The sequence below is a fragment of the Acipenser ruthenus genome, chromosome 34 (genome assembly GCF_902713425.1).
Source record: "Acipenser ruthenus chromosome 34, fAciRut3.2 maternal haplotype, whole genome shotgun sequence".
Classification (NCBI taxonomy): domain Eukaryota; kingdom Metazoa; phylum Chordata; class Actinopteri; order Acipenseriformes; family Acipenseridae; genus Acipenser; species Acipenser ruthenus.
In genome coordinates this window covers 11794469-11809507 of record NC_081222.1, presented here as the reverse complement: position 1 = coordinate 11809507, position 15039 = coordinate 11794469, and the positions used below count along the sequence as shown (strand labels likewise).

General features: G+C 45.6%; 1 protein-coding gene across 9 annotated transcripts in view; it reads right to left on the bottom strand.

The window, feature by feature from the left end:
- LOC117409804 (nuclear factor 1 X-type-like) overlaps positions 1 to 15039 on the bottom strand; it is a 145011-nt gene that overhangs the window by 8195 nt on the left and 121777 nt on the right. For 6 of the 9 annotated variants that reach the window (XM_059007187.1, XM_059007185.1, XM_059007184.1 and 3 more), the window contains 4 exons: positions 10517 to 10648; positions 6319 to 6494; positions 4532 to 4679; positions 1791 to 1885 (listed from right to left, as the gene is read on the bottom strand). In XM_059007187.1, the coding sequence (XP_058863170.1) occupies positions 1791 to 1885; positions 4532 to 4679; positions 6319 to 6494; positions 10517 to 10648 (551 nt within the window). The remainder of the gene's footprint in view (positions 1 to 1790; positions 1886 to 4531; positions 4680 to 6318; positions 6495 to 10516; positions 10649 to 15039) is intronic. The other 3 variants (XM_059007190.1, XM_059007192.1, XM_059007189.1) reach the window with 2 other exon arrangements.

Genomic DNA, 15039 nt, shown 5'->3' with positions numbered 1-15039 from the left:
GAGACCTGTCTACACTTGAGAAAATACAGAAATGGACCAGCGTGATATTCACTGGCATGTGCTTTCTGTGTGCAGTTTGCAAACACTGCAATCTGCTACACAAGGCTAAAGCGATCCCCGGCTTCGGCCAGTGTTGCACTTCCTCACTCACATGCAGAATGCTGCCACCCCTTCAACGCCTTCTTTCCTGTCCTTCGCCAAGCAAGCTGCTTGACTGACATGCTTAGCAGCCAATGAAGCGATGAGCCAGAAGACACCGCCGAGGTGACACAGGAAGCAAACTGAGCACTTTCTTTGACCCGGTGCAGTTGCAGGAATTTTAAAATGCATGCCTGCTATAATTATTATTATTATTATTATTATTATTATTATTATTATTATTATTATTATTATTATTATTAATTTCTTAGCAGACGCCCTTATCCAGGGTGATTTACAATTGTTACAAGATATCACATTATTTTTACATACAATTACATTATTTTATTTTTTACATACAATTACCCATTTATACAGTTGGGTTTTTACTGGAGCAATCTAGGTAAAGTACCTTGCTCAAGGGTAGAGCAGCAGTGTCCCCCACCTGGGATTGAACCCACGACCCTCCGGTCAGGAGTCCAGAGCCCTAACCATTACTCCACACCGCTGCCCTAATAATGTGTGTTTCTTTCGAAACTGCACACTTGAGAGCTGTGACGTGAATGGAAGTGCCTGGCAGGGTTAGAGTTAGGCTTAATTGAGACACAGCTTTGCTGGATTTCAAAGACCTGTGTGAGACAGTACTTTCACAGTCCCAAACAAGCAATAAGATGCTAAGAACAAGGATTTAACTGTTACTAAGTTGTTTTCTGTTAGCTGTGAACTCTTAAAATTGTTTCATTGCTCTTAAGAAAATGTGCCTTTGTACTTTAAATCTGGGCCATCGCTCCGCTGGCAGTGTCTAATTCCTCTCTCTCACAAAAAAAAGGCCAAGCGATCAAACTAACTTTATAACCACACTACAACTCTCTCTCTCTCTCTCTCTCTCTCTCTCTCTCTCTCTCTCTCTCTCTCTCTCTCTCTCTCTCTCTCTCTCTCATCCCTGGTTCTCTTGCGGCGCTAACTCAAGCACATTGCCCCCCCCCCCTCCCCTCTCCTCCCTGGTTAAGTTCAGCTGGTTGTTACATCATGTCTCGTTGCCGTGAGCAACCAGACGGTCAGGACGTGACTCTGTTGAGGAAAGTAAGACTTAAACTTTCTCTCTCTCTCTCTCTCTCCCCCTCCCTCTCTTTTGCTCCTCCCAGATACAGAACCCAGTTTTAACCGCCAGGGAGCTCCTGAGTTCAGCAGCAAGTGAACACAGCTCCAAAGTGTAGTCTGTAACCAGGCCACAGGCAGTGTCTGTGTTACACAATGGCTCGTTTATATGGGCACGTGGGTGCTTCTGTGTCCAGGGCAGCCACTCTGGCCCAGACGGACAGGAGATGTTCAGGAAGGAGAGAGTTTGTGCGTGGCATTGAGCTGACAGTGAAAGACACAGAGGAATCTGGAGCGAACAGACGTTCCGAAAAGGAACTGCACAATTGCGGCTGTCTTTTCAAGGTGGGGGGGGGGTCCTATTAACTGTAACACAGGAAGTGAAGCACTGGGACAGGGATTGATTGGCTCCACCAGAGTCATAAAAAGGCTGTACTTCCTTTGCTAGCTGTGTAACTACTGGCAAAGCTTTTACTGAGTTTTAAATGTAAAATATTACAAGTGCACTGTATGGAAAATAAATGCGTTTAAATGTAAACTCCGAACTGCTGTACCTGAGTTTGCTGCGGGATGTTTAGAAAGTTGTTGTCCCGTGATGATCCGATGCTGACAAACCTGTTGGCAGCTGTGGAGCCTGGCGCTGAGTATGCTGCAGAGAAACACACAGTCAAAACCAGCCCCGAGACAAACCTGCGCAATTCAGCGTCCCGCCCCTCATTTTTCTTTCCTGGGTTTGTAATCAGATAAAGGTTTGCCCACACCCACATTCAAATCCTTGTCTGAATGGAGAGTGTCAAATTAAAGCTAATACAGCACTTGCATTACAGGGTGCTGCACGTCGGACTGGGTGAATAACAGTATGAGGTTTTGCAGCACGTCTGTGTTCCAGCACACTGTGGTATGTGGTTCCAAGCGATGCCGAATTAGTTTTACTGTAGTAAGACTAACATACAATTTACTACTTAAAGTCTACAGCTATGGCTAAAAGCTTTGCATCACCTAGAATTTTAGGATTGAGACAGCATATATATATATATATATGAACATAACAGTCATATATATGAAGCCATAACAGTAGTACAGTACTTTGTGTTAGATTTTCAAAATGTCACTTTTTTATCAGTGTTAAGTATATTATTATTATTATTATTTATTTCTTAGCAGACGCCCTTATCCAGGGCAACTTACAATTGTTACAAGATATCACCTTATTTTTTACATACAATTCCCCATTTATACAGTTGGGGTTTTTACTGGAGCAATCTTGGTAAAGTACCTTGCTCAAGGGTACAGCAGCAGTGTCCCCCCACATGGGATTGAACCCACGACCCTCCGGTCAAGAGTCCAGAGCCCTGACCACTACTCCACACTGCTGCCCAAGTAGATGGAAAATCACACAGCGGTGTGTAATTCAATACGTTAACGTCGCATTATTCAGCAGGTTTCATTCGACTTGATTCTATAGTTGATTCTATAGGGTGATGATGCTAAACTTTCAGCCAGAGCTGTAGCTAACAAAATAATCCCATCAATTTGTCATGTGCGCTTAGCTGCCTCAAATGTGCAGTTTTGAAAGAAGCACTGCAAACCTGTATGCTGATCTGAACACATCTGGGCCTACGCTGGGCTAAAGAAAGTTCTCAGTTTGCGTCATCTCAGGAAGTCTGATACACTTGCACTTCCTGGGTCACCTCAATATTGTCTTCGAGGCTGAAAGCATGCCAGTCAACAGGGGAAGCAGCTGATTGGTTAAGGACAGTAAATACGACCACAAGTGCAACGCAATCAGAAAGCACAGCTTGCAAACTGAGATTTCTTTAACCTCGTGTAGTCTCAGAAGTTTGTAGATAAAAATACACGTTTCCTATAACACAGCGGAGAGCTGGATAACAAATGAAACGGATATGAAATGGATATGTTAGCTAAGATTAAGCACAAAACTTGACTCTGTATTTACATCTGTTTTATCTTGAGGACATGGGGGTAGGGGTCCATTTTAAGGCAGAATTGTCCAGTGGACTCCAATGGCATGGGAAAGAGGAGGGGTAAATTCATTCTCAGACCCTCAATATGGAAGGACGAAAAAAAGGTGAGGGGGAGGGGAGACCGAAGGGTAATGGAACAGAGTTCCACTAGCTTTGCGGTCTCATTTAAAGGAAAGAAAAAATATATTGCCACGCCCAGTGCCTCTTACAAATTTGATCAGGGTAGACAGTGCTGATTGGTTACAATGACAGCAACAGCCTACCCCTTTCTAAACTCAATATGTATGACAAGCACACCCCAGGATTTAATGATCTGCTAATAATGCATGACCAATTCAAAAAAGAAAAATTGTGGATTGTATGGCGGGGGCAGGGGGGGGGGGGGGGGACGGCCTTTGGAGTCCACGCTACGCTACAAAAACTGCCATTAATATGACCCCTTCAAATGGATTCAATCAAAAAACATATTTTTATTTGCCGTTATCAATAAAATCGATTTAAAGACTTAAAAGAAAAAAACGTTTGTTTTTTAATTTTCACGGCCTTAATTTGTATTCCCTTCTCCAACATTTTTTTAATTTATTTTATAATAAAAAAATAAAAATAATATCTGAAGGTACGACACTATAAAGCAGCCTCCATGTTGGTCCGACGATATAGAGAGTCCCCAATTTATTTCAGAGGAAATGGCCTGGTCCCGCAGTTTCAATAAAAAACGAGGACAGCACAGCGCGTGTTCTGGGAAAAAGGGCCTCCCTGTCCAGCAAAGAAAGAAAGCACGGAGGACGGGGGGGGGACTATATTAAGTGCGGACCAACATGGCGCTTCCTTCAGAGGCTTTTCAAGAAAATATACCAGAAATGAAAACCATCCGTGACGATGAAGCTACCGCAAACTTACACTCAATGTCAAATGGTTTGACTCAAAGTCTTTCTCAATGCGGTTCCAGTCAAAGCGTTTACCGTTGAATTAAAGTTTCTTGTAGTCATTCTAGAAATGAAAACCGCATAATGGCGCTAAAAAAAAATAAAATAAAAAGCTTTTTTTTTTTTCCTGGCACTTTTTTGATTGAATCCACCTCTTTAGAGTCTGGGAGGGGAGAGGGAGAGGGAGGGGGAGGGGGAGTGGGTGGGGTTAGGGAGGGGGGGTGGGGTTAATGGAGGGGGTGGGGTTAGGGGGTGGGGTTGGGGGTGGAGTTAGTGGAGGGGGTGGGGTTGGGGAGGGGTGGAGTTAGTGGAGGGGTGGGGTTAGGGGGTGGGGTTAGGGAGGGGGGGTGGGGGTGGGGTGGGGGGGTCTGTAGCGTCACTTACACAGTGATGTGGGCGAGGCCAGTCCACCGTCGGGGGGTGTGCTGCTGGGTTTTGTGTCGGACATGGGGAGGGGCACTGGTCGGGCCACGGGAGGAGGGGGTGGAAGCAGAAAGGAGCCCGGCATTTTGCCCTGGCCGCTCCCGTTTGGCTGCGGACAACACAGGCAGGGTGAGGAAAGGACACCAGCTGCCCACGAGCACTCAACAAAAAAAATAATCTCAAAACACTGCACCGGGCTGGCTGGGGCAGGTGAAGGAATGCAGAAAGACTGGGGTGGGGTTGGGGGAGCTGTATCCCATACTGTCTGTATCTCAGCGATGCATTTTTCAAAATAACTATTTTGATATTTGTATTCAGTATGTTTTACTTGGCAGCTTTCGCCAAGAGAAAAATCTCAGTGTTTCCGGTTCACGCTCCCTCCTGCAACAATGCTGGCGCTCCGAGTGAAACGAGCGGTGTAACGTGGGAACAGAAAACCAGCATCGTTGCAGGAGGGAGCGTGTTTTGGATACACTGCGGTCAGCACAAGAGGAATTATTTTACTCCTGCCGATTGCTCGAGAGTAAATGTGGAGAAAATATAAAAAGCGACATCTCTGTGATACGGAGAACGCGGGACCCAGCAAAGGGAACAGGGCGTGTTTCTTGTAAATGCTGGCGGGGGTTCTGTAAGATTCTGGTCCGGTTCGGTCCTTACACCTGCTGCAGTGTCGCTCGCCCCCGTCCAGTCGTTTGCATTCATTCATTCACCCGCCACAATGCTTAAGAAATGGGGGATTCAATTCAATCTGAATACATGCAGGAAAATGCAGTTATTAAAAATGTGAGTATGAATTGTGGAGTTTTTATTTTTCAACGTGATGACACAGACTGTTTCACAGGACGTTTTCTTATCAAGTAGCAGAACTAATTACACCACGACTGCTGCTATTGACAGTATAGCAGCGTGCGGTGAAATGTGCTGTAAGATTTAAAATAAGCATTGTGGACTTGCTGCATGTCTTGTTGTGAAATGCTCCAGGTAGTTGAACATTCCTAGCTTTGGAAGTGAACTGGGCTGTGCATTCCCACTTTACAGTGTAAGCTGTTTTAAAAACACAGAGATCTTTAGTTCAGCTGTTAAGGCAGTGGTGATCCATGACCAGGCTGAGTTCAGATCTGTACATGTAAACCTGCACTCAGAGGTGTTATGGTTATGCTACAGGGACAGATTGCGTCTCACAATGATGGCAATCAGTGAGGTTTGCTTGGCTTGCTGCACAGCGCTGTGTTTACATTAGCGTACCCGATGCAATTCGGAAAGTCTGCTAAACATTCCGTTGCCTTGGTAACTGAACGAGAGGTTGAAAAGGGACGCAAAGTAACTTCGGCACAGCGCGTCTCAGCTTGTGTGCGTCTCTATCAGTCTGTGTGTCTATCAATCTGTGTGTGCGTCTCTATCAATCTGTGTGTGCGTCTCTATCAATCTGTGTGTCTATCAGTCTGTGCGTGACTCTCATAGTCTCTGTGTGCCTCAGTCTGTGTGTGTGTGTGTGTGTCTATCTGTCTCTGTGTCTCTCTGTCTCAGTGTGTCTCAGTCCCTGCATGTCTCTCTGTCTCAGTGTGTGTCTCTCCGTCCCTGCATGTCTCTCTCAGTCCCTGCATGCCTCCCTCAGTCTGTGTGTCTCAGTCCCTGCATGTCTCCCTCAGTCTCAGTGTGTCTCTCAGTCCCTGTGTCTCTCTCAGTCTCAGTGTGTGTCTCTCAGTCTCAGTGTGTATCTCTCAGGGTGTCTCTAGCTGTCCACTCACCTGTGTGGAGGGCTGTCCCGAGCCGTCGGAGCAGACGAACTGGACGAACTCTTTGAGTGGGTCCTGTCCGGGGTGGGGGTGGTAGCGGATGGTGGGGTGGGTGAAGTAGGGGCTGGGCTGCTGGATGATGGAGGACGAGGGGAAGTGCAGCGTGGAGGCCGAGGCACGGGGGCTACCTGCAGAGGGCGGGGGACACAGGGGGTTACAAACTCGAATCCCGTCCCCAACGGAGACGCTGCCATCCTGCAACACTGGGAATGTCACACAAGAAGGAAGGGAAGAGCTGCCATCTGTTACAACCACTGAGAGACCGGCCAGGGATGTGAACTTCCACTGCACAGCGGTCCGATCCATTCCTGGTTTCACTGGGAGTTTAATAAGACACACCTGAGCTTGTTACCGATGCACTGGGGCTGATCAAGCTCCTAGTAAAACCTGGAATGGGTGAAACTGCTGTGCAACAGGAGTCTAGTTTCCATCCCTGTTGTTACATTGAGACAGAGGAAAGCTCAATAGTGCTGAATTAAGAAATAAAAAAACAAAACATGTTGACTTTTTTTTTGAATGTGCGAAGATGTTTATCTTGCAGAGGAGTGAATGGCACAGCAGGTCATTTTAATATATGCAATTTAAAAGGGGAAACTTGTTTTCTATATTATTGATTGACAGATCGATTGATTGATTGATTGCAGAGATTCTGCGATTCCTTAAGTGAATAAGATTTTCTGGTACAGTGGTGTTATGCGATTTATTCTGAATGGGCTGCCTAGTTATGAGTTGGGATAGTAACCGTTCCTTTCTTTCTCAATTTGTAATTTATTTAAAACCAAAGAAAGAAAGAAAGAAAGAAAGAAAGAACGAGAGACATTTGAACTGGCTCTTGGGATCAGTCTTTGATCTTAAAAACTCAGGTGTGTTACTCTAGAAAATCAAGTATGTTGTTTATGAACACAAGATAAATGACCTTAATGTAAATATACCCTACAGCACTTCCACAGTAAATATTTCATTCTTGTAGTCCTTTGCCCCTCGCAGGGACATGTGTTTCTTTCAAAACTGCACATCTGAGACCCACACAGAGCAGGAAATGTCATCCTTTCCATAATCATTGAGTCAGCTACACTTTATAATGCAATAACAGCACTTTCTGACATCATAGTGACCTCTGAGAATCATAAGGACATCTCCAGTGGGGTGCAATGCCATCGTTGTGTGTGTGTGTGTATGTGTAGGCACTGCACCCTTGTGTGTGTGATCGCGGCTGCCCTGCTCGCTGGTGCCTGGAGAGAAACCCTCTCTCACCGAAGCAGCTGCCTACCCCCCCCTCCCCAGATCCTGCCAAGATTGGCGTTTCATTTCCGCTGGATAATCACATTACAGTCTGGTTGAGTGCCAGGTTTCTCTGTGGCGCAGGTTTGAACACCCCTCCCCACAACCCCTCATTCTTATTCTCCTCGACACCACTGCAGAGTGACGGTGCGATCTCAGCAACGCACAGAAACACAGCCTGTCCGATTCCCCTGACAGAGATTTACAAAGGCTTCCTCTAAACAGAAAGTTAAGTGTGCCACACAAGTTCTATGAAGACCACGCAATGCTCCAGTCTGACCCCCTCCCTGATCCTAGAATACTGGGTCCAGTTTTGCTGAACCCAGGTCTCGAGCTACGGCGACAGGCTGAAAGGATGAATTCAGCTTAAGGATAAACAGGGACTAGAAGTTTATAAAACCCTAAACGGTCACTGCTTCGGATTTAGCGCAGACAGCAGGGCGAGAGGGCTTCGATGGCAGCTGAGTCAAAGCTTGACGCTGCACAGTCCAGTGGTCCTGATACACACTGCCTGTCTGCTGCTGATACGGTACTGCAACGGAAATGTTAATCGTGGTGCAGTGCTACCAAGGGCAGCCTCACACCGTTATCAGGGCAGTGCCACTGTGTTTGCATTGCCGTTGAAGGCAATCTCATAAGGGGAACCTGGGTGCTGGCCAACATGTTTTAGTAAAAAAAAGAAAAATGCTTTATTAAGACACACACAGAGAAGACAGAAGGGATCGCTTCAATTTGAATGTCAGTTTTGCTCACATGTCTGAGGCCAGTGCAAACGTTGCCAATAGTAATTTCTGATCCTGAATTTAGCACAGGTTCCCTTGTTTAGTATCCCTGTGCTTTACCATGCTTTACCACACCACAAGACCACAGCCGGGAAAATGATTAAAACAGGACTCGGAATGAAGCTAAACCGGAGCAAACACCACAGAGGAGTAAAACTAGCTAACGAGCGACAAAACAAAAGAGCTGGTCAGGTACTGACAGAACTACTTTACAAGGGTCAGCTGTCTTTAAGCAGCCTCTGGTTTGAAAACGACACCCCAGAAGACAGACAGATAGGCAGGCAGGCTCGCAGAAGCGTGGTAACTCATGTTGAGGGAATCTCTGATAAGAATAATAAAAAAAAAAACGACAGTGTCACATTTTTTCATATTTACGTAGATGACAGAACCGATGTGGATTCCCTGTTGCTGCTCCTGCTCATCATCCGAGGCACATTGGGGATGCATTAGTATCAGTAGTGCACAGTGAATGGGGTTAGGGTTGCACTAAGAAACCTCTTGATGCAGATAATGACATATTATCACACATAACACATGCATAACATGAAGACACTCAGCAATATTATTATCATACATAACACATGCATTAGGATGAGAGACAGGGTGCTTATTAGGGCAGTAAAGCTGAAGACATTAAGAAATTAAGAAAGATTAATGGAAAAAAGGAACTGTGGTCCCTTCTCCCTCTCCATCTCTCCCCCTCTCCCTTTCTCTCCCTCCTCCTCCCTCTCTACCCCTTTCCCCTTCTCCCTCCTCATCTCCCCTTCTCCCTCCTCCTCTCTCGCTCCTCCCCCTCTCTCTCCCCTTCTCCCCCCTCCCCTTTTCCTTCTTCCCCCTCTCCCTCCTCCTCCCCCCTCTCTCTCTCTCTCTCGCCTTCTCCCCTTCTCCCTCCTCCTCCCCCCCTCTCCCCTTCTCCCTCCTTCCTCCTCTACCTCCCTCCTCTCCCTCTAAATCCTCCTCCTCTAAATCCTCCTCCCTCTCTGTCTGTCTGTCCCTCCCTCCCTCTCTCTCCCCCTCCCTCTCTTTATAACCCTCATGCATCCCCGTCTCCTCAGTCCTTCTATAATGGAGACACTCACTCCACAAAGACTTCATTTACAGGAGAAATACACTTTTTGATGCTGATATTTTTATATTGATATATTTTAACTGATCCAATTAAAAAGGTATCTCCAATTGTATTTTTTTTCCATAATCCTCTCAATAGAATACAAATCATTCAAGTAACTTCATAACTGTCACTTTATATCATAGGTTTATATATAGATTGATTGATTGGATTGACTGATTGATTGATTGATTGATTGATTGATTGATGGGTAGAGAAATCACAGGTGAGATTCATGAACTGGGGTTTTTTTTTTTTGACCCGATAGTCCAGTATTTTGAAGAGCAGCTTTTTCGTATCCTGATTACTGGGCACCCCTAACAGTCCAGGTTTCTGTTTCAACCACTTCCTCACACACGGTGTCTATTTGAAAGTGCGTCCCGCTGGGCTAGTCTACACAGTCTGCTTTCTTACTGATGGCCGCAAGTTTTGCATCACCTAGAATTTTAGGATTGAGACATAATCATAAAAAAAAAACTCTATGAACATAATTCAGATATTTTATTTAACATCATGTCATCAAAGAAACTACAAACTGATAATTGCAAAAGTCTACCGGAAGGAAGCCACAATAGCAGCACAGTATTTCATGCTAGAATTCGAAATTCCTGAAAAGCTACAAAGCGGTGAGCAATTCAATGGGTCAACGTAACATTATTCAGCAGCTTTCGTTCGATTTGAATTCTATAGGGTGATGCAAAACGTTTGTCCAGAGTTGTGCAGTGGACCGGACAGCACACTGCCTGGTACTGACCACTGCAATGGATTAGCGTCAGTGTTCATCGTGTGTCCATTGTGATCCTATCACGGTACTATATGACAGTCTCTATGGCTATTGCAGTGCACGGCTGCAGGTTTGAGACGCACTGGAGTGGTTCAAACAGAAACCCCCGACTGTGTCCCGCAGGACTGGTGCTGGCTCTGGGGCTGGCAGGGGGGTGAGGGGGTTGGTGTCTGTGGGGATGGGCTGGTATCTCACCTGGTCTCACTCCCGTTAGGACAGGCAGCGGATGGTGGGTGAAAGCCATGCGCGCCGACCTCGTCTGTGGGGACAGGGCACTGCTGAAATCGAACTTTCCCGGCTTCTTAAGAGAACCAGGCGATGACAGTCCTGGCAAGAATGATCAACAAATGGCAATGTTTTATTACATCTTTCCACTGAGCAACAACCTATAGATCTAACTGCAGACAGGACAGAGAACGCCGTCCTGAGCAATCCCATCAGGCACTGCAGGACTGCGCCGGTGTGTCAACAGGGCCTGTAGCTAAACCCGCTCTTCCATTGGTTATACAGGTGCCCGAATGTGCAGTTTGGAAAGAAACACATTGTGCAAACACGCATTTCTATTGTCACACAGCTGGCGCTACGCTGGGTTCATCTCTTTTTCTGCTTTCAGACAGTGTTGCGCTTCACCTAGCCACTTCACTGCCTTCTTCAGCCATTAACCAATCAGCTGCTTCCCCCTACTGACTGACATGCTTTCCATGCGACCCAGAAGACACTGCTCGGGTGACCTAGGAAGTGTAAGGAGCTGACCTGAAAATAAGGCAGAGCGACCGAGAACTTTCTTTATTGCAACGCAGTACCAGATGTCGCACTTTACAGAGGTGTGTGCTCGAACGTGTTTCTTTCAAAACTGCACGATTTTAGGACTATGCAGCGTAGGGAGGTGCGGGACAGGTAGGGTTCCTAAGCTACAATGAGAGGCCTCGCAATCTGAGCAACGAGATTTCAAATACAGGTACAGGCACCACACTGCAGTTATTAAATAAACCAATGGATACTCGATTTCATCTCTGAAAACATTAAGTTAACTTCACTGCAACAATTGCGTTTCTATTGTAGCTGCTGAAAAAAATGCCTGCGCTACAAAATGCATTAATTAATTTTTAACGGCATTCATTTAAACGAAGACGCCACACTACAGCCACACCTAACGATTCCACAACAGCACAGACACGTCTACACACAGTGACCGGAACACCATCAATCAGACATTCCCTTTAAGAGACCCGCTCCAGCAATGGCAGGCAGCCTGCTTAAAGGAGAAGCCATGTTGAACTTGGGAATTTCTTTTTTATTGAAATGCTACGTCTCTTGCATAATCTGTGCGCCCAATTGTTTTACCCGCCTTGCGTTACTCCCCAGTTTAGATTGTCAATTTACATTCCCTCACCGCAGCAACTACCCACAACAGCTCAGGAAGACTGACGGTTCAGCAGGGGTCCTCCGATCCCCAAGATAGTCGTCTCTGCACAGCCAGGAGCTCCACAGCGGAGGTCAGAGAGCTAGCGCCCTCTGGAGGACAAAGGCCAGCCCTGCAGGCGTCCGCTTGAGCTCACTGGGTGCCTGACCAGTAGGGGGCGCTGCAGTGCCTTGAGGAGTCCCTGGCGGTTTTGCTTAATTAATTAGAGGGAGCTCCAGAGTCAGTGGTCCCTGTGGAATCCCTTTTACCAAGGGAGACACTCTGGGACCCCTGCGCTCCCCTGACTGTGTGACTCCCCCTGCACACCACGCGGCCGTGCCTTTACCAGGGGAGACACTCTGGGACCCCCACGCTCCCCTGACTGTGTGACTCCCCCTGCACACCGCGCGGCTGTGCCTTTACCAGGGGAGACCCTGGTGGACCCCTGCGCTCCCCTGACTGTGTGACTCCCCCTGCACACCACGCGGCCGTGCCTTTACTAGGGGAGACCCTCGGGGACCCCTGCGCTCCCCTGACTGTGTGACTCGTGTGTTAAAATGTGAACTATTAAACGTGTTTACCCTTATAAACATTTACTAGTGCATTTGCAGAGTCATTTTGCAGTTTTACCCTGATTCCCCCATGGTTATACTGTGCATTTATCACAGTTTACCATGGTTGGTTTTTTAAAATGTCTCTGGGCTTACCTGTGCTTTACAGTGTATTCGCTATTCCTTATTGCACTTTGCTATGCTTTTACCTTTTAGAAGGCTTAAAACATCGAGGAATCGAACAGGAACCAGTGATTATTACGAAATGCGTGAGCTTGGAGGAAATGCTTCAAGGACAGGGAAGTGAATCGGAGACGCACACAACAGCATTTCCATTGCTTGAACGTTTGCCCGACATCTTCGATTGGAGAGTCTGTTTAAATTGCCAGGCTTTGGTGTCAAAGTATCCCGTTCCCTCTCAGGGTTTGATTAACTCGGGCGGAGAGGGATTGTGTTCTGGGCTGCGAGTTTCAAGGATCCCCTGGTCCTGGCTCTGATCTGGGGGAGTAGGAGACACTGTGGAGCACAGCACGGGAGCCTGAGCCTCACCATCTGCTACTGGGGGGGAACAGCTTGCCTCACAGCCTCTAGAACACACAGCCTCCCCTGATCAAACAGGAAATCGAGCCACGATCAGACACTTAGAACAAGCTGTGGAGGGAAGCCAGCCCGTCTGTTTGCGAAGTCTCGGATCTCCCACACACAATGTAGCATATAAATAATTCCATTAATCTGGCCTGTTGTAGATAGGGCTCTTATGTACAGTTTTTAAAGAAACATATTCTAGTTTATACAGCTCAGGCCAAAAGCTTTGCATTGCCTAGAATTTTAGGATTTAAAAACTATACAAACATAATTTAGATATTTTTATATATTATTATTATTATTATTATTATTATTATTATTATTATTATTATTTATTATTAATTTATAAGCATATGCTCTTATCCAGGGCGACTTACAATTGCTACAAGATATCACATTATTTTTTTACATACAATTACCCATTTATACAGTTGGGTTTTTACTGGAGCAATCTAGGTAAAGTACCTTGCTCAAGGGTACAGCAGCAGTGTCCCCCACCTGGGATTGAACCCACAACCCTCCGGTCAAGAGTCCAGAGCTCTAACCACTACTCCACACTGCTGGCCTTTGATTACATGCCATCATAGTAGTACAGTATCTCATGTTAAATTTTGAAATGTCACATTGTTCAATTTATGTCAGTTTTTCGTGAAGTATATGGAAAACTACAAACCGCTGTGCAATTCAATATGTTATTCAGCAGGTTTCATTCGAATTTATGAAGCAAAATGAGTTAATTCTATAGGGTGATGCAACACTTTTGGCCAGAGCTGTATATATATATATATATATATATATATATATATATATATATATATATATATATATATATATATAGATATATAATATCTGCTACTACACCTGGCTTAAAGATATTTCTGTCTTGATCACCTGGAGGGTGAAATTATCCCCCGAGTCCCACCAATGGCTTTTTCTCTTGTCAGCAAGCAACCAGTGGCTCCTCCTATTGGCTGACAAGCTTTCAGCCAGCAGCATGGCCCAGAAGACACTGCTGTGACCAAAGAACCCAGGAAGTGCAAGCGTAGCTGATTTCCTGAGAGTACGGCACGAAAACTGGGGACTTTCTGTTCTAAATGAAAATACATGCGACCTAGAAAATAACACTGCTCACCGGAGACCTGTGGAGCTAACGAAAGTGCAGCATGGGTGAGAATTCGTTTGTTAGCGACACTCTCTTTAAATGATCGCTTCTCATGTCCAGTTCGTTTCTTTGACAAAATGAAGAAACCGATATTCCAATTTACCAAAAGACACGGAGATAGAAACATTTGAAGTTTAGTTTAATATTTTATCAGTACGTATTGGTCCTGAACCAACCACACGAACCAACAACACTAGCGTGTACGACAGATAACACAAACGCAGGGTTCTCGATGCAAAACGAATCTACAAAAAAAGACCTGAATGTCTCTAATGTGTGTGGATCAACATGGAAGCCAAGTACCAAATGTTCTGAAAAATGTAAACAGTATGAGGGAGGTGCGAATGGAAGTTAATTAAAGGGACGGGGTTCGGATCTGCGAACCTGGGGAGCTGCACCTTTAATGATCGCTTTACACTCTGCAGGACGTCCACCTGTGCCGAAATGATTTGGCAACCCATCAGTCAATGTGGCAAAGCAGACTCGCTCCTGACAGCCCGTCACTGCCAAGCGACTGCAGGCACCTGCTTCCCCAATCACATTCACATTTAATTAGTTCCATTTTTTTTTTAATTGTGGAAGAACAGAAAGAGAGAGACAGAGCTGATAAATATTACTGCAGGGCTTTTTCTGTGAAGACCCTTTCTGCTCTGGCTGGAGAGATTTTACTCTGAGTAAACCGCGGAGAACAGGAAATCTAGTCGCAGAAAATTCAAAAGCCTTAAAAACTAAAAACTATTTTGAAGCTGCTGAGCTAACCCCATTCAGACCTCTGATAACTTATGTTAACAAACCACAGACACTGCGACTCATTTGTGGTTTTAACCCATGAAGTGCCATTGTCCTCATTTATAATTGCGTATCGTATTTTTTAACTGGCTAGATTTGTTATGATAACGTACTCTAACTGTGTTCTGGTCAAAGAATTTAACTTGGTACTTTAATGCTACATAGAATTGGGAGTACAGACAGCTTTGATAATATGGCCCTGCCTGTCTAAAGTTGGTATAATGTCATT